Source organism: Castor canadensis, chromosome 12 (assembly GCF_047511655.1).
Source record: "Castor canadensis chromosome 12, mCasCan1.hap1v2, whole genome shotgun sequence".
In the NCBI taxonomy this organism is placed as follows: domain Eukaryota; kingdom Metazoa; phylum Chordata; class Mammalia; order Rodentia; family Castoridae; genus Castor; species Castor canadensis.
The window spans coordinates 82,605,033-82,622,989 of record NC_133397.1 but is presented as its reverse complement, the minus strand read 5'-3'; the positions used below and the strand labels follow the sequence as shown (position 1 = coordinate 82,622,989).

General features: G+C 37.1%; 1 protein-coding gene across 3 annotated transcripts in view; it reads left to right on the top strand.

Moving 5' to 3' along the window:
• The first annotated feature begins 615 nt into the window (after positions 1–615).
• The window catches only part of Anapc1 (anaphase promoting complex subunit 1), a 97,149-nt gene continuing 79,807 nt past the window's right edge, over positions 616–17,957 (top strand). For 2 of the 3 annotated variants that reach the window (XM_020167197.2, XM_074050256.1), the window contains exons 1-13: positions 616–876; positions 2,109–2,345; positions 3,915–4,076; positions 7,417–7,468; positions 7,753–7,853; positions 8,651–8,733; positions 9,785–9,858; positions 11,774–11,919; positions 12,133–12,353; positions 13,351–13,560; positions 15,067–15,162; positions 16,789–16,879; positions 17,000–17,065. In XM_020167197.2, the coding sequence (XP_020022786.2) occupies positions 2,133–2,345; positions 3,915–4,076; positions 7,417–7,468; positions 7,753–7,853; positions 8,651–8,733; positions 9,785–9,858; positions 11,774–11,919; positions 12,133–12,353; positions 13,351–13,560; positions 15,067–15,162; positions 16,789–16,879; positions 17,000–17,065 (1,515 nt within the window). In that variant the 5' untranslated portion in view covers positions 616–876; positions 2,109–2,132. Of the gene's footprint in view, positions 877–2,108; positions 2,346–3,914; positions 4,077–7,416; positions 7,469–7,752; positions 7,854–8,650; positions 8,734–9,784; positions 9,859–11,773; positions 11,920–12,132; positions 12,354–13,350; positions 13,561–15,066; positions 15,163–16,788; positions 16,880–16,999; positions 17,066–17,957 lie in introns of those variants that run through there. The other variant, XM_074050257.1, reaches the window with a different exon arrangement.

The window sequence follows — 17,957 nt, the reverse complement described above, 5'->3', positions numbered from 1 at the left end:
GTCACGTGCTGGATTCTGTACGGTTGAACTCACAGACAGACAGGGAAGCATCAAGCTGGGGTTCTTTCATAAATTTTTTTTTTGGGGGGGGCGTTGAGCTCAGGGCCTCATGCTTGCTAGGCAAGAACTCTACCACTAGAGCCACTCCGCCAGCCCAAGTTGGGATTCTTAACTCGGGTTTATAAACCGCCTGGGAGTGTTCGTGAACAGGGGAAAGGTGCACACGTCCACACCTGTTAACTTTTCGGAGTCCGAACTCCACAGGGTTATGGTGCACCGGCAGAGAGAGAACAATCTGCAACCTCCTTTTGCCGTCCTACCCCTCAGTCTGGAGGCACGTTCCTTCATCCGGGGTCAGTAGGCGGAAGCGAACACCGCCAAAAAGGCATCTAAATCAGAGTTAGAGAGCAGTTCGGACTCCTAGTGACAAGATCTGAATAGGATGCGAATGCCAGTAGGGTTCCATCCCTGTATGGACTCTAGCAGGCACCTACGTGGCGGCTTCCAGCATCTAGGGAGTTTGGAAGTACCCAGCAAGTTCCGGTCCGATCCGCCTTTCTACAACTGCGCAGGCGCTAAGGCCGCTGGGCCGTCGCCGGCTTCCACCACGCCCGGCCTGGCGCAAAGCAGGACGGGAAAACCAAGATGGACGCGTCCATTTGAACGTTTCGCATGCCTGCCTCTGGTTAGCAGTCCGCTGCTGCTGCCGCCGCTGCCCATTCTTCCTCCGGCATAAGGGAGGGAGAGGGGATGAGAAGCTGCAGTGACCCAGGACTCTTTGTGACCGACCTGCCGCTGCTCTCGGGCCTCCTCGGCCCCTGCGCCTCCGGGGAGCAGCCGGGGCTCGCAGCGCCTGACGCGTCCCGAGTCATCCAGGTGCGGGCCCGGGCCCGTAGCGCCGGTGGTCTGTCGCGCGCCTCTTGACGTTTGCAGTTGTCGCGAGGCGGGCTCGTGCCTGGTGACCTGGAGGGCTGAGGACCCCAGGGCAGGCCCTAAGTGCGCGCAGGGGCGAGCGAGTTTGTGGCCTGCGGGCTGGCCTCTGTCCGAGGCGCCTTCCCTCGAGCTCGCTGAGCCAAACCCTTTCCTTGGCAGCTTCAGCTTAACCCCTTGGTTTCAACGACCCCCTAAAAGAGCTTGGGGGAAGTTCTGCCTTTTTGTGGAGACTCAACTGAAGGCCCCTTCTGTATGCATTTTGAGTTTCCTCTTTTTTCGAAGAGTAGTTTTCGTTCCTGCCCACCAATGCTGACATTTTGACTTAACAGCATATCATTTTATTGCTTTTAGGTGTAGCTCTTCATGTTGCCCTTAATTAACACGTTTGCAAAAGTTTGAGGAACTGTAAAAGTGTTAATGATGGTGCCTTAGTACAAAATGGTACCTGCCGTACTGTAAAAATAATACTAAAGAAACTGCATCGTTTTTGCTCGGGTTATAAGAGAATAACATTAAAAAAAATTGCACACTGAAGTCTTTGTAAAGTCGCAAGTTCTTTAATGTTGGTATCTTGTTGAATATGGCCAGCTGAGTTTTGAATTTCTTTTAAGTTTTAGAAGGCATTTTGCTGTATTTCAAGTTCAGGTGTTCTCGATACAATAATGATTTATTTCTGGCAGGTCGAAAAACTTGGGGTCATTTTGTGATAAATTATTATGTTAGGGCTAACATTTAATTCACAGCAAAATAGCTATCGCTATAGGGGGGCAGTGTAGGAATTACAGAGGCTTCTTGAGGTGTTTGTGAAGCAAACTGATGTCAGAAGACTTCAGATGAGAAATCTAAGTCAAATTCAGTTTAAATCCTCTTAATCTTGAGTGTTGTTTCTCTCTAAGGTTGTCTGTAGTTCTGAAGTCAGATGTTTATCTTCAGGATTATATCTTAAATGTAATGCCAAGAAAACTTTTTTATTGTAGATGTAGTCTCAGAGACAGAAGTGGAAACCCATGGCATATGTCATACAGTGTCAGAATTTTACCAGCTGTCATTTACTGAATGTAGAAATGGTTGGGAGATAGAGTTGCATGTTTCTATCACAACCCATCTACATCTTACGTGGTAGTAAACTGGTTTTGACTATAGAGGCTGACCTGAGTGTGTTTGAATTTATGCAGAAATAATGTTGATATTTGGAACCCATGTCGAACTTCTATGAAGAAAGGGCAACGATGATTGCAGCCGGGGATTTGCAGGAATTTGTTCCTTTTGGTCGAGACCACTGCAAGCACCACCCTAATGCTTTGAATCTTCAGCTTCGACAGCTGCAGCCAGCTTCTGAATTATGGTCTTCTGATGGTGCTGCTGGCTTGGTGGGATCTCTTCAGGAGGTTACAATCCATGAAAAACAGAAGGTTCTATTGTTTTCCATTATATATTTGAAGTGTAGAGTGATGAAGTGTGATTGTAATTTAAGACTACCCAGATACATCTGAGAAATAAGTATGGTTCTACATCTAGGGTAAAGGTTAAAGCTTAGTAATTTCAGTCAATGTTAAAATATTGATTATTGTATTATAGTGTCTTAGCTGCCAATTTAGACATACTATAGAACTTGTGACTTTATAATGAGAGTCAAGTTCAGTACTATGATTATGGTTCATTTTATTTTATTAAAAAAATTTTTTTTTTGGCATTATTGGGGTTTGAATTCCAGGCTTTGAGCTTATTAGGCAGGCACTCTCCTGCTTGAGCCATGCTGCCAACCCTTTTTTTTGCTCTGGTTATTTTTGAGATAGGGTTTTGCTTTTTGGCCTGGACCTTGATCTTCCTATTTTATGCTTCCTCTCATAGCTGGATGATAGGCGTGCCCTGGCTGGCCTGGAACCTTGGTCTTCTCATTCTCAGCCTCCCAGGTAGCTAGGATTACAGGTTTGAGCCACTGTGTCCAGCTGATTATGGTTCATTTTAAACCTCTTCACTTCTTATGTGGAGATCAGATTTCATGTTCTTTGGTGTTTGATCAGTGAGTGGTAGAGATTAGAAATGGTCCCTGCTGCAACTCATTTCTAGAGGAAGGAAGTAAGATAGAATAGTAGTTCTTTTTTTCTTTTTCTTTTGTGAGACTGGGGATTGAAGTCAGGGCTTTGTGCTTGCAAAGCAGGCTCTCTAATGCTTGAACCACACTTTTAGTCCATTTTGCTCTGGTTATTTTGAAGATGGCATCTCACGATCTGTTTGCCTGGATTAGCCTCTAACTGTGATCCTTCTGATCTCTGTCTCCTGAGTACGTAGGATTATAGGCGTGAGCTACCGATGCCTGGCTGGTAGTTTCAGCTCAGGCTGTCCTACAACTTGCTCTGTAGCCCAGGCTGGCTTCAAACTCATGATCCTCCTGCTTTGGCATCCTGAGTGCAGGGTTTACAGGCGGTCAGTTTAGGATAGTATGTTGGAAAATTCAATTCCTCATGCCTCTTTTTTCCTCTAGTGCTGGTGATTGAACATAGGGTCTTGCTCATGGTAGACAAGCATTATAATACTGAGCTGAACCCCAGCCCCCTTCTGCCTTATCAGTTTTTATATCCCTTTATGATATCAAAATTTCATGGATGGGATGTATATAGTGAGAAATCATAACTTTTCTCTCTTCGATTCATTTTTTTTATGGATGGGAAGAAGGTCAATGTATATGCAGCTGTAAAGCAGGAAAGTCTGCATTGTGCATACATTCCCCCAGTGATTCCCATGTGTACTTCACTGTTGAGTAATATAGGAGTGTAATATAAAATATTTAATATATAGAATTCTTGTTTCTGAAACTTCTGTAAGATATGATATGTCCACATACTCTGTTAATCAGCACACCAGACCTAGGAATTGGACTTGTATTGAATCTTATTTCACGGGTAAATAAATCTTGTTCCAAACTATTGAAAAAGAAAGAAAAAGTGCTTGAATATGTCTTACACGTGTTAATTTTTAAGGAAAGCTGGCAGTTAAGGAAAGGCGTAAGTGACATTGGAGAAGAAGTGGACTATGATGAGGAACTCTATGTGGCTGGAAATATGGTGATCTGGAGCAAAGGAAGTAAAAGCCAGGCATTGGCAGTCTACAAAGCGTTTACAGTTGACAGTCCTGTTCAACAGGCAAGTTAATTTGAATTTGTTTTGTGTGGGGAGATGGTACTGGGGGTTAAACTCGGGGTCTTGTGCTTGCTAGGTAGGTCCTCTACCATGCCTTCAGCCTAGAAATTTTTTGAATAGGTCTCATGTTTATGCCTGGGCAGTCTGAGTCATGATTCTCTTGTTTATGCTTGTTGCATAGCTGGGATAACAGGGTGTGCACAAGTCTTGTTAACTTTTTGCCCAGACTGGTCTTGAATTGCAATCTTCCAAATTAGCGCCTCATGAGTAGCTGGGATTACAGCATGAGCCACTGTTCCCAGCCTATAGTTAATTTGATTTTTTATATTTGATTGACTATTTAACACATCTTTTCTGAAAAGTTTTTGTTTTAAAATTTAACAAATTATAAAAGCAGTAAAAAGATCCCAGCAACTGGTTGTACACTTTAACATGTAGTGAAGATAAGATAGGAAAATAAGATGTTCATTTTATGTATCATCATGTTCTTTACACTACCTTTGCCAGGGATCATCTTTAAACACTACCATTGGGTACTTCAATTTGTTATTGTCAGGAAAAAATTTTAAGATGTTAAGGATACAAAAATATTTTAAGGATTATTAATTGCCAGATATTGAATAAATTGTTGGACTTATTGTGACAGAAAGAAAAAGAAAAAAAACAGCTGCTAACTCATTTTAAAAATTGGTAATTAAAGGGAAGGAATTAAGCAGTTGTTGTTTTCAGTAAGACATGCAGTTCATCTAATGAAGGAAAACTTACTAATAGAAGAATGCCAGCTAATATATGTAGAAGGAATGGGATGGTAGAATTAGAAAATTACCATTTGTGACCTCCTCCATGTTACTTAAGGCAAGATTGTAAATTGTTGCTGGCACTATTGTGTGTTACTAACTTTCTCATAAAAATTAGACAAATCCAGAATTTGGGAGAATCTGCATTCTGGTCTCTAAAAATGGCAGTCATGGAGGAAGAAAAAAGGGTGAGGATTTTTAGATGAAAAGAGATTGAAGTGGTATCACCAAATAGAGTTTTTTTCAAGACTGGCCTGGAACTTGGGATCCTCCTTCCTCATCAGCCTCCCAAGTGCTGAGGTTATAGTTGTGTAGCACTATGCCCTGTCAAATGCAATATTTTTGAGTCTTGTTAAGTGAACTTTTGTTGAATCCTGGTTCTAGAAAGTTAGCTAAAAAAGACATTTTTTTGGGAAAAGTTGGAAAAGTAAAAAACAACTGGATCTTAGGTGATATTAGAAACATTATTTTCTTAGAAGGGTGATAGTTTTGAGGTTTTTGTAGAAGATCATCTTTTTTTCTTTTTTAGGAAACGTACCATGAAGTATTTAGGGATGAAGTGTCCAATTTATTTTCAATAATCAGCAGCTTCTACCCCAACCCCACAAGGACATAAAGAAGATGCTATTTGAATTGAAAATTGATGAAAGACATAAGTTCTAGGCAGAGGAATTGCAGCAAAAAGAATTAAGGAGAAACATGACTTTTGTGAAGGTTGAAATGGATACATACAAGTTAAGGGTGTAGAGATGCAGGTAGGGGTCCAGATTAAGGGCCTTGTATGTAAATCAAAGAATTTGGGGTTTAGACTGTGCAGAAGGGAGCCTACCATAGATTTAAAAATGGAGTGTAGAGAGTTTTGTAGTTTAAGAAGCAATGACTTTGGTGGCAATATTTGGGGTTGACTAAAGAGCAGGGAGACTTGTTAGGGATACTTACTTGTGGTTCCATTGAAAGAGATTGGTTCCTTGTAGAAAGAGAAGACAGGTGACAAACAAAGGCAAGGGAGGTATGAAAGGGACTGATGATCTCTTAAACATCAGGAATAAAAGAGGTGTTAAAATATTTAGTTTGAAGAGACTGAGAAGCTGGGAATGAAAGGAAGTTGAGACTGTAATTGATGTAGTATAAATTTTGGACATTCAAAATTGAAGCACAAGAGATTTTTTTTTCATGCATTCTTATTAGTAAAAATGCCATTAAAATATAATTAAACAGCAATAATGAACACCAACAACAAAAAGCCCAATTAAAAATGAGAGAAAAGATTGGAGGTGTGGCTCAAGTAGTAGAGCGCCTACTTTGCACGCATGAAGTCCTGAGCAAACAAACAGAAAACAAACCCAGAAAAATAACAAGTTTTAGTGGTATTATCCAGAAACTGGAACCTTCTGCATTACTATTAGAAATATAAAAATGCTGCTGTTGAAAATAGCTTGCAGTTTCCTTTTTCAAAAGGTTTTACATTTTGTAAAATCGTTTTACAAAAAAAAGGATTACTTTATGAACCAGCAATTCCACTTGTATGTATATATGCAAAGGAAGGCAGGGACTCAAACACATATGCGTACACAAGTGTTCAGAGAAGCGTTACTCACAGTAACCAAAAGGTAGTGTTAATGTATGCAACCCATTGACAGATGATTGGTAAGTAAAACGTGGTGTATTGCAAACAGTAGACTACTACTCAGTTTTAAAAAGGAATGAAATACTGATATATGCTGCAACATGTTAAGTAACGTAAACTAGATGCCAAAGTTCAAATGTTACACGGTTCCCCTTAGACGAGGTATCCACCACAGGCAAATTCATAGGGAGCTCCGAATAGGCCGAATAGAAGGGCTTTAGTTGAGGGCGAAATTGTCGATAATGGGGAGAGTTTCTGTTTGGGATGAGGAAAAAGTTAGGGAAATGTGTGGTTGTGAGGTTGTATAGCATTGTGATTATTTAATGCCACTGAATTGTTAAAATATTAAAAATTGTAAAAATGGTAAATTTTATGTTTATGTTTTGCCACAACCAAAAAAATATGTAAAATGCCATTAAATAATTTCAATAAAGTGATTGTAAAAAAAGGCAGTTAAAATTAAATGGCTTTTCCTACTTTGTATTTTGCATGGTGGGGTTTTAAGAAAGAAAGATGTTAGTTTTTTTAAATATTTGTCCTAAAGTGAGTCTTGAAAGAGTTTAATAAGGTCAGTTGGTGGGTAGGTCTGGAGATTATAAAATAGTTTAACAGTGTTAAACTCTTCAGACAATCTAGCTTTGTGTAGGATAATGGGGTTTAATATAGGTTGAGCCACTATTTGAATTTTTGCTGCAAGGCTTTTTTATTTTATATTCTTTTCATAAAATTTAATTGTAAATAAGTTATCTTTTCTTATGGTATTTAGTATTATTCTACTTTTTGTTATTCTTGTTTGTTCCAATGGTGTATGTGCATATGAGCTGAGGAGGAGGGAAGGTATTTTCAAGATGTCACAGTTTTATTTAGAGACCATTAGTTAATAGTTTATTATTTAGGTTCAATTTTCTTTTGATTTTAGGCATTGTGGTGTGACTTCATTATATCACAGGATAAGTCTGAAAAGACCTACAGTAAGTTTGAAATTTTATCCCCCTCCTCTTTTTTTTTGTGCTACTGGGGTTTGAACTCAGGGCTGCAGGGCTTCACGCTTGTTAGGCAGGTGCTCTATAGCTTGAGCCATGCCTCCAGCCCTTTTATGGTTCCAAATGTTTATGTCATTTTCTTCATAGTAAATAGCCACTAGCAATAGTGTTTAACCTAAGTACTTTTATATTGTACATTAAAGAATTTGTGACCTTAGTATTGAACTCTATGGAACACCCCCCCCATAAATCTCTTGTGCCTTTCCTTTCAGGTAGCCATGAAGTAGAAAAATGCATATGTATATTACAGAGCTCATGTATTAATATGCATAGCATAGAAGGAAAGGATTATATAGCTTCTTTACCATTTCAGGTAAACTTGAGCATTTTCATTTTTTTGTGTGTTTTGTTAGACAGCATTCTTAAATTGGTTTCAGGTGTATTTCTTGTTTATGTCTCTTATGTATTACAGTCAAGAATGTTTTTACTCAGGTATAATAACTAATTTTAGTAGCTTTTGTGGCCTACCATTTTTCTGTCCCTTGCACAGTTACTTAATGAAGTGAGTTATAATGTCTGAGAGGTTTTTTGTTTGTTTAAATGCTTTATAAGAAATCATTTTGGTTCCATTAAATAAGGCTTATGAACAATATTGCTCTTTTTTCAGCTGCTCAAGTTCTATTTAATGCTTACCTTTTTTTGTTTGCACTGGGGTTTGAACTCAGGGCCTCAAGCTTGCTAGGCAGGTGCTTTTACCGCTTGCTTATTGTTACTAATTTTTAAATTTTTTAATGTTAATTAATTGTTTAGCTTTTTTTTGAGATAAGGTCTTACTGTGTAGCCCAGACTGACCTTGAATTCCCAATCCTCCTGTTTTAGTCTCCTGAGAGCTGAGATTATAGTTATGCAGTACCATGCTGCATTTTTATCAGGTTGTCATTTTGATACCAGTGTTAGCCACTAGCAGGAATTTCACATTGAATGCCTCTCCTGAGAGCTGCTTATGTAAATTGTGTATATCTAAGTATTATAGTTAGTGATCATGTTACTTTGTAAAGCTCTTATTAAATTGGAAGAAAATCTAGTGTTTCATCATGTTTTCTAAAAGCATTTTACCAAGAAAGGGAAAGTTCTCTTACTCCTGTCTTTTCACACTCTTTTACTTGATAGGTTGCAAATGTTTGGGCCACTAAATATGGATTGTTGTTTGAACGAAGCAGTTCTTCACATGAGGTACCTCCAGGTCCACCCAGGTATTTATTTTGTTCAGTTCACGATATTATTTCTTAGACTTCATTAGTGGTCTGAGGTAGAATTTTTAACCTAAAAGTTAGGGATAGCAATAATTTCCATGCTACCAGGACAGAGTATGCCATTTTCTTTCATGTTAGTATTGGACACTTGTGAGGTGTATTTACTTGGCCCTTAATTATCTGTAGCTCTTCCCTGCCCCCAGGAAGTAAAATTAAATAAGCAAATAGCTTAATGATAACAAGAGTCATTCTTTACTGTGCTGTTTTCATTGTGCTCCTTTGGGCTAATCTTAGCTTTAGTTTCCTTGTATGATAGGAATGCTGTTATTTACCTCTTAGGATCTATGCAAAGATTAAACAAGCTCAATGTATATGAGCTTTGACACTGGGCATGATACATATAGGTACATAATAAATAGTAGGTGCTCATTGGCGAAGTATTTATCTTGTCTCCCTATAACTTAATTGTGAGCTCATTGAAGGGCAGGAGCTTTTAGCACCTGTTACAGTGTGGTGTAAATGGTAGTCGCTTGCCAAGTTTTAAGGAAATTGCTTAAAGATTTTAATTTCTTTCTGCTTTGATAGAAAGTGTGTTTTCCCCTCTTAAAAAAAGATTCCTTAAAAAAATGAAGACTTTTATTTACTTGAAGTATTTCTTTTTTTTAAGTACACTCCTTTATAAGCAGGTGTAGGTGCCTAAATTTCCTTTTTGGCTGTCATAGACACATTACTACTAAGAGAGGCAAATAAAAGAGACTGCCCTGTGCCCATTACTCTGTGGCTGCTGTTTGCAGGTGTTCTTGAACTATTTATCTTTCTTCTGTGTATGTGTGTATAGAATTTTTATAAGAAGAGAAGTTTCTAGGAATAAAATAGACGATGCTGTGAAAAAGAGTTATGCAAAATATTTAGAATTTGCTTTTGAGCCGGTAGGTTTCTAGTCGCTGGTTAATATAGAGAAAATTCCTTTGCAAAGAAAGTGCACGATTCATGCCCAAACATAGTCATTTTGTGTTGGTGATTGATCAATTATGTGTTTGTTTATTGCTAGAGAACCTTTGCCCACTATGTTCAGCATGCTGCACCCACTAGATGAAATAACCCCACTTGTTTGTAAATCTGGAAGTAAGTGTATTTTTATATTCTTTTACATAGCTCTTTTTTTCCCTTTGGGAGGAGGGAGGGAAATAAAAAAGGAGCTTATGAAAACTGATTTGTTTTATGAAAATAATTTAAGCATGTTACAAAAATAGCTTTCATAATGAAAGCTATTTTATTTCATATTTATTTCAAAGCAAGAACTTTTGTTTTTTGTTTTTGATGAGACTAGGGTTTGAACTCAGGTTCTCACACTTGCTAGGCAGACACTTAAGCAACTCCGCCAGTTCTCAAAGCAAGAACTTTGTAAATACCATGTTCTTAGTAAAAATAAGACATATAGATCTGTGAGAAGTACTGATGTATTTATTGACTTATCCATTTCTTTAATAATTAGTAAGTGAATGAATGATACTTGTGTGAACTTTTTTTTTTGGAGAGAAAAATGTAGGGCCTTGTTCCTTTCTGTGTAGATTTTGGTATTTCACTTGCCCTGTTTATACCATATACTGGCGCTTAGAGCTTTTAGTGTTTCCTGCAAGTCTTTATATTTGCTTATCTTTAAATTTTAAGTTTTACCAAACATGATAGGTAATTATAAATAATGAAGACCGAAAAAATATTTATATTCTTTGATATTTTTGTTTGTAGACTTTTATCCTAAGTACCTGTTCTGAAATCCACTGAGGTTTTTAATCTCTTGTGTCATGAGTTGTCAAACTAGTAGCCATGGACTAAATCTAGCTTCTACCTTGTTTTTGTAAAGCTTATGAATTAGGAATAGTTTTTTTACCTTTGTGAGGGTTGTAGAAAACAACAAAAAAGATTACATGATAGTGTCAGTGTATGGACCACAAAGTCTAATGGTTTATTCATTGACTTTTTATAGAAAAAGTTTGTTAAAAATTGGTAACATTTGCCATTATTAGTAACCTAAATAAGCATTTAGAGCCTATGATTAAATGATACGTAGCCCTTATTGATAATGTTTTTGAAAAATATTTAATGACCTTAGGAGTTGCTTATTTATACTGTGGAATATTATAAATAGTAGGATATGAAATTAAAAGTACAGTATGATTCTAATTTTGTAAGAGCTTGGGTATAGTGGCTTGTACCTGTTGTCTCAGCTACGTGGGAGGCTAAGGTAGGAGAATCATTTGAGCCCAGGAGTTTGAGGCTGGCTTGAGCAATACAGTGAGACCCTGTCTCTTAAGCAAAAAAAACCCAAAAACCTCCCTAATGTATTAGTAGGATGGTGGCATTTATGAGATATTTTTGTTTGTTTATAAAGTAATTTATATTTCTATAAAATAATCGTGTCCTTTTGTTTTGTAATATTTTGACTGAGAAGGAGGAATTTAGGAAGCTGTCAGAATATGGAAACTACTGGGAATTTAGCTTAGTAGTAGAGTACTTGTCTACCATGCACAAGGCCCTAGGGTGCATCCCCAGCACTGCAGAAATAACACAAACAAAAAACATTCCATTGTGTTTTAGAAGTAGAAGATGTACTTAGCTGGAAAAAAATTATTTTACATGTATAACCAGTAAAGTACAAATAGTATTGTTCAGCACTATTTGGTTAATTATTATAGAGTACAGATTTATACTGAAGAAAAGAACTTTTAGAAATCAAACTTTGCAAGTAGTTGATTGCAATTTATAAATAAGTTCATTAAAGGAGTCTTCGCTTCTTTACCTCTGGCTAATGCATTGACTGGAGAATCAGCTCAAATCTTTACTTCAGTGCTTTCATCTTTAGTATATTTTAAGAAAGTTCATGCTCAAAGTAAATTTAAAATTCAGGGAGAATTACATAATATTTAATTGATTTTTTGTTTTAATTGACTTGACTTTACTTGTAGGAATGTTAATTTATGAAGGTCAGTCTTGTAAATCCCGTTATTCTCTATCTGGCTGTTTATATTTCACTTTTAAGGTCTTTTTGGTTCAGCACGGGTGCAATATGTTGTAGATCAAGCAATGAAAATTGTGTTCCTTAACATCAACCCCTCCATTGTGATGACCTATGATGCTGTTCAAAATGTGCATTCTGTGTGGACTCTTAGGAGAGTCAAATCAGAGGTAAGGATAAAATCACTTCTCAGAATGAAAGATAAAGTTAATCCTGAACACTTTGACATGTTTGTGGATAAATCATTTGTGAAATGATTCAGTTTCTTAAGTAAAATCAAACATTATGTTTTTAGTAACTATATCTATCTTGTATTCTCATGAGGAAATTGCCATTTTATTCTAACTCCTGTCTTTTATTTTTCCTCTTCATTTTCACTTAAGGAAGAGAATGCTGTTTTAAAGTTCTCTGAACAGGGGGCAACCCCGCAGAACGCAGTCACGAGCAGCTCCCTCACTGCACATCTCAGAAGCCTCTCTAAGGGCGATTCCCCCGTGGCTTCCCCTTTCCAGAATTACTCCTCCATTCACAGCCAGAGTCGCTCAGCCTCATCACCCAGTCTGCACTCTCGTTCACCTTCCATTTCCAACATGGCAGCTCTAAGGTGGACGTGTCTCCTCCTTTAAAACACGATATCCCAAGCAGTGGATATTTGCTTTTCTAGCTTTCTCTTATGTGTTGAAGGATTTAAAATTTCTTTTGATACCTGTTGGGTACTTTTTAGTAGAAATAGCCATAGTCCTATTTATGCTTTTACTAAGACTTCTAAGCCTGCTCTGTCACGTTTCTTCAGTGAATCATATTTAGAAACTGTTTATGCTATTACAAGATTGCTTTATTTCTACCACTATGTGGCAGCAGTTTGAATATTAATTCTAAAACTATTTTTGTAGTTTTCTTTTGCCTTAATTTACATATTTATTATTATTACTGTATTATTATTACTGTATTACTGGGGGTACATTGTGATATTTATAAAAGTTCTTACACTGTATCTTAGTAAAATTCACTCCCTCCATCATTCTCCTTTGTCTCTCCCTTTATATTCATTTTTTGTTTTTCTTTTGTTTTTGGTAATTGATATTTTCTAACTATCTGATATATAGGTATCTGTTTTTATTGATATACATATATATGATGCTATAAGGACTTAGTTTTGCTGGTTTGTGTATGTCTGACTGTACAATAAATTAGTTTAAATAGACTTTTCTGAATAAGATAAACAGTTCATGTTTCTGAAGAAGAATATGAACTAATTTTTAGTTTTAAAAATTTGTGTTGTGGCCTGGAGGCATAGCTCAAGTGATAAAGTACCTGCTTAGCAAGCACAAGGCCCTGAGTTCAAACATCTGTTTCTTCAAAACCAAAAAAGAGTGTATTGGTTTAGTGAGAATTCTGACGTCTCAGACTTTAGTGAAGCACATGGGCATGAACCATTTAAATAGCCATTCCTTAAAAAAAAAAAAAAAAAATTCTGATTGGGCTTATGCCATGAAAGTGTTTCTGTCTATAGAATTTTGGGAATTGTATGTATTGGAACGTGTGTTGTATGAGCCTCAATTGCTAATTGTGACACCTTCCCTTCTCTGGTTATTTTGCAGTCGTGCTCACTCTCCTGCCTTGGGTGTGCACTCTTTTTCTGGGGTGCAAAGGTTCAACCTTTCAAGCCATAATCAATCTCCAAAGAGACACAGTATTTCTCATTCTCCAAATAGTAATTCTAATGGCTCCTTTCTTGCACCAGAAACAGAGCCAATTGTTCCTGAATTGTGCATTGATCACTTGTGGACTGAAACAGTTACTAACATAAGGTTTGGAGTACATAATTTTATATTTAAAGAAAAACATTGCTAAAAGTCTTAGAAAATGCTTGGTATTAAGTCTAAGGGTGCCGCTGATGGTACAGTGCTTGCCTAGTATGCATGAGGGCCTAGATTCAAGTCCCAGCATGGGGAAAAACAAAAACAAAGTAAGTTTTAACTTAGTAAAATCTCTGAGGTATGAGGTGTTTAATGTTTTAGGGAGAAACACCTAATTTCTGTAGATTAAAACTCAACTAATTTGAGTTTTAAAGCTTTTTTTTTTTTTTTTTAAAGCTTTATCTTCATGTTAGTTGAGTGTCAGCTCTACTTTTTGGGAAACATGGCTTAGAACTCTTCTGTGTGACCCTTCACTTTTTATATTTTCTTTAATAATTCATTCAGGACTGGAGTTGTGGCTCAAGTAGTAGAGCATCTTCCTGGCAAGCTCAAAGCCCTGAGTTCAAACACCAGTACATTCCTCACCCCAACCACCCCCCAAAAAAAAACAAACCTGCAAATCACTAATTCAGTCATATGGCCATATGCCAGTGTGTGTGCTCACTAACAGGCTAACACGTTGCTGTCCCTGTCCTGAAAAGAGAGATAGCTACAGTATGGTGACATAGAAGAGCCCAGTATTCTGCTGGTTAGGGCTCTGGAAAGATGAATAGGTTTTTGCTGGCTAGGAGAGTGAGGAAGGCCACAGTAGACAACTAGATTCAGAAGAAAGGTTCAGAAGTATAAGTGTGTGGCATATTCAGGGAATTACAAATATTCTCAGTTTGGTTTGTGAGGGGAAGTGAAAGAGCTGAGAAAGAACTGGCTTGAAATAGGGATTGCCCGTTAGGACTCTTCTGTTTGATAAGAGCAGTAAGGTGGCACTTACATTTGTGTTTTGTGAATGCAGAGGATAGAGCAGAGCGATGAACAGTGAAGCCACAGGGTGATAAAATGGTGGCTAGAAGCAAGAGAGGTGTATTAGGATTTAAGGAGTGTGTAGAAGTAGACTTCTGAGGCTCCTGGAGAGCCTGTGATGTGTATATTAAGAGTAAGAACATTTTATCACCTAACCACACTACTATTTTTATTTATATCCAACCAAATTAAGCCCTTTTCTTATCATCAAATATTTGGCCCATATTCTTATTTCAAGATTATTAGTATGAAAAAAAATAGGCTACTAGAACTAAATGCAGGGAAAGCATTAAAAATACGGAGAGAGGAAATGATTGATGGAACAGTAAACCTGAAAGGAGCCCAATGTGAGGGATTATCCTTGGGAAGAAAAGGATGGTTGATTAGATACACCGATCATGAAGTTCAATTCGTAGAAGTATTTTTGTGTCTTCAAAGTTATTTCTTGATCCAAGTAGTTTTTAGATTTCTTACAGAATGTTTTCAGAGATTTTCAATAGTTAATGATACAGATTTTTGGATCAATCTGACAGTTTCTTTATTATATATTCTTAATTAATTAATTAATTAATATATTCTTTATTAATATATCTATTTCAGAGAGAAAAATTCACAGGCCTCAAAGGTGTTTATTACATCTGATCTATGTGGACAAAAATTCTTGTGCTTTTTAGTTGAATCCCAGTTCCAGTTACGGTAAGTGCTTATAGTTCCCAGTATTTGTGTATAAATTCCTTTGTTTTGTTTTTTTTTCTTTAGCTTTATTGAGAAGTAATTTATATATCATTTAATTGACATACTTTAAGTGTACAATTGCATGATTTTTTAGTAAATTTACTGAGTTATGCAGCTTTTACCATAATCCACCATAATCTACTACCCAAAAACATTCTTTTGTGCCCATTTACAATCCGTCTTGCTCCTTTTGTTAATGTAAATACCCACTTTATGGACTTTCTGTCTCTCTGAATTAGTCTTTTCTGGACATGTTATATAAATAGAATTATACAGCCATATATGTAGCTTTTTGTGATCAGCCTTTTCAACTTCATATGATGGTTTTAGGATCCACCATATTTTAACATGGATGAGTACCTCATTCATATTGCTGCTAGTAGTCTATTATAGATATGCCACATTTTGCTTACCTTTTTTATTGTTAATTATGGAACTCTGAACCTTTGAGCAAAAATCTAGTCTTCTGTGAATATATATTTCATCTGTCTTGGTAGATTCCTAAGAGAGGAATTGTTGGGTTGATTGGTTTAACTTTATGAGAAATTTCCAAGTTGATTCCCAAATAGGCTGTACTATTTTATATCCCCACCACAAAGTACAAAGGTTTATTTCTTTTTATCCTGAACACTGTATATTGTTGGTATCTTTGTAGCTGTTCTAGTGGATGTGAAGTGGTTTCAGTTTGAATTTCCCTAATGATTTTTGACGTTGACCACTTCTCCTGTGGTGCCACTCATTTACCTTTTTAGGTGAAATGTCTTGCTTTGCCCATTTATTTACTTTTTCATTTTGAAATAACTATAGCTCATAGGAGGTTTCCAAATAGTTGAGAAGTCCTTTATACTCTGCAGACTTTTTCTCCCTAATGGTAACATCTTATATAATGATCGTACATTATAAAAATCAGGAAATTAATATCAGTATGATCCACACATCATCTTTCAGATTTCATAAGTTTTACATGTACTCATTTGTGTGTGCATATGTTTGTGGTTCCATGCCATTTTCTCATGTGTAAATTTGAGTAAATTCCCTCATAGTCAAGATACAAAATACCTTAATCACCTTAAAGATTGCCCTTGTGCCACTCTCATATGACTGCCTTTGTGACAGTCATATCATAGTCCCTTCTGCAACCCCTCCTACTCTCAACCCAGTGACCACAAACTTGTTCTCTATCTCTATTATTATTATTATTTTTTTGGCAGTACTGGGGTTTGAACTCAGGTCTTCATGCTTGCTATGCTTGCTAGGAAGGTGCTCTCCCAGTTGAGCCACTCTGCCAGCCCTGTTTTTGTGATAAGTTTTTTTGAGATAGGGGCTCATGAACTGTTTCCCCAGGCTGACTTTGAACTGTGATCCTCTTGATCTCTGCCTCCTGAGTAGCTAGGATTACAGGTGTGAGCCACTGGTATCTGGCTTCTGTCTCTTTAATTTTGCCTTTTGAGAATTTATGTAAATGGAATCATTTAACGATATGTAACCTTTTAAGATTGTATTCTTCCATTCAGTCTTATACACTTAAGATTTGTACAGGTTGTTCTATGTATGAATAGATAATTTCTTTTTTATTTTAATGTTTAGCTGTGTAAAGTTTCAAGAAAGTAATGACAAAACCCAGCTCATCTTTGGTTCTGTCACCAGCATACATGCAAAGGACGCAGCACCAGTGGAGGTAAATTCAGGCACATTTCTTGAGAAATTGAAAATTACTATGCTTCATCAGATTTTTCAGCTGAAAATTATGTTAATTTGCTTAGGTTGGAAAATAAATTTTTTGTCTTTTTTTTTTTAGAAGATTGACACCATGCTAGTGCTGGAAGGCAGTGGAAACCTGGTACTATACACAGGAGTGGTTCGGGTAAGTATAAAGTAGCACATCATGTTTTTAATGGGCTACAGACATTATTTAAAGTTTGTTATCCTGCCTGAACAATTTAGCAGAAGATTCTTGTTAAGTGGAAAGTGAAGTTTCCAGTGTAGGCTGCTCATAATTTGGGGTGCTGGGGCTCATTGGCATTAAATGCATTGCACGGTGAACCTGGCATAGATGGGGAACCTTAAATGAGTATAGGTAGATTATTATTAAAAAAAATTAAGTTAGTTAATTAAACTAGTTTTGAAGTTAATACATGCGCAGCTTTGGCAAGGACCGTGTTGGTGATGTTTCCTTATGTTAAAACTAGTATGTGTTTGTTGCATCTCACTTTTTCAACATTTGTAAAATTTGTATTAGAATAATATCAATTTGTAAAGTTTATATTATAAGACTTAAATATATAGACATACAGGTCCTTGTAATTATGTTCCAATCTATATTTTTCCTGGTATGGTTCCTGGTTATTACAGGGTAAGGATGAAAGCAAGGCTTCTCTCTACTTCACAGTTGCTGCATAGGATAGGAGGTAGAGAGTTGCTGTCTCCCGACAGTGAAAGTCAGTGATCTGTCCACAGTCTCTCCAATTCAGTGCCTGATGAGTATGGGACAGATGCCATTGCAGAGCAGGGATGTATGCCTGCCCAGCCCTTAGTCTCTGTGCTAGGGGTGGGACACCACCTATTCCTTGCACAGTGGGAATGAAGGACAGGGCCTCTTCAGGCCATAATTCTTGATGAGGGGTCTTTGTGTGTATTGGGGTAGTACTGTGTTGGTTGGGTAGTGCAGCTGTTTTGTAGTGGTTGCTTCAAGTAGACCAGATGTGTTGAAAGTGTTTTTGTCTTGGTTACTCTTTTGCCAACACTTTCAGTAGAAA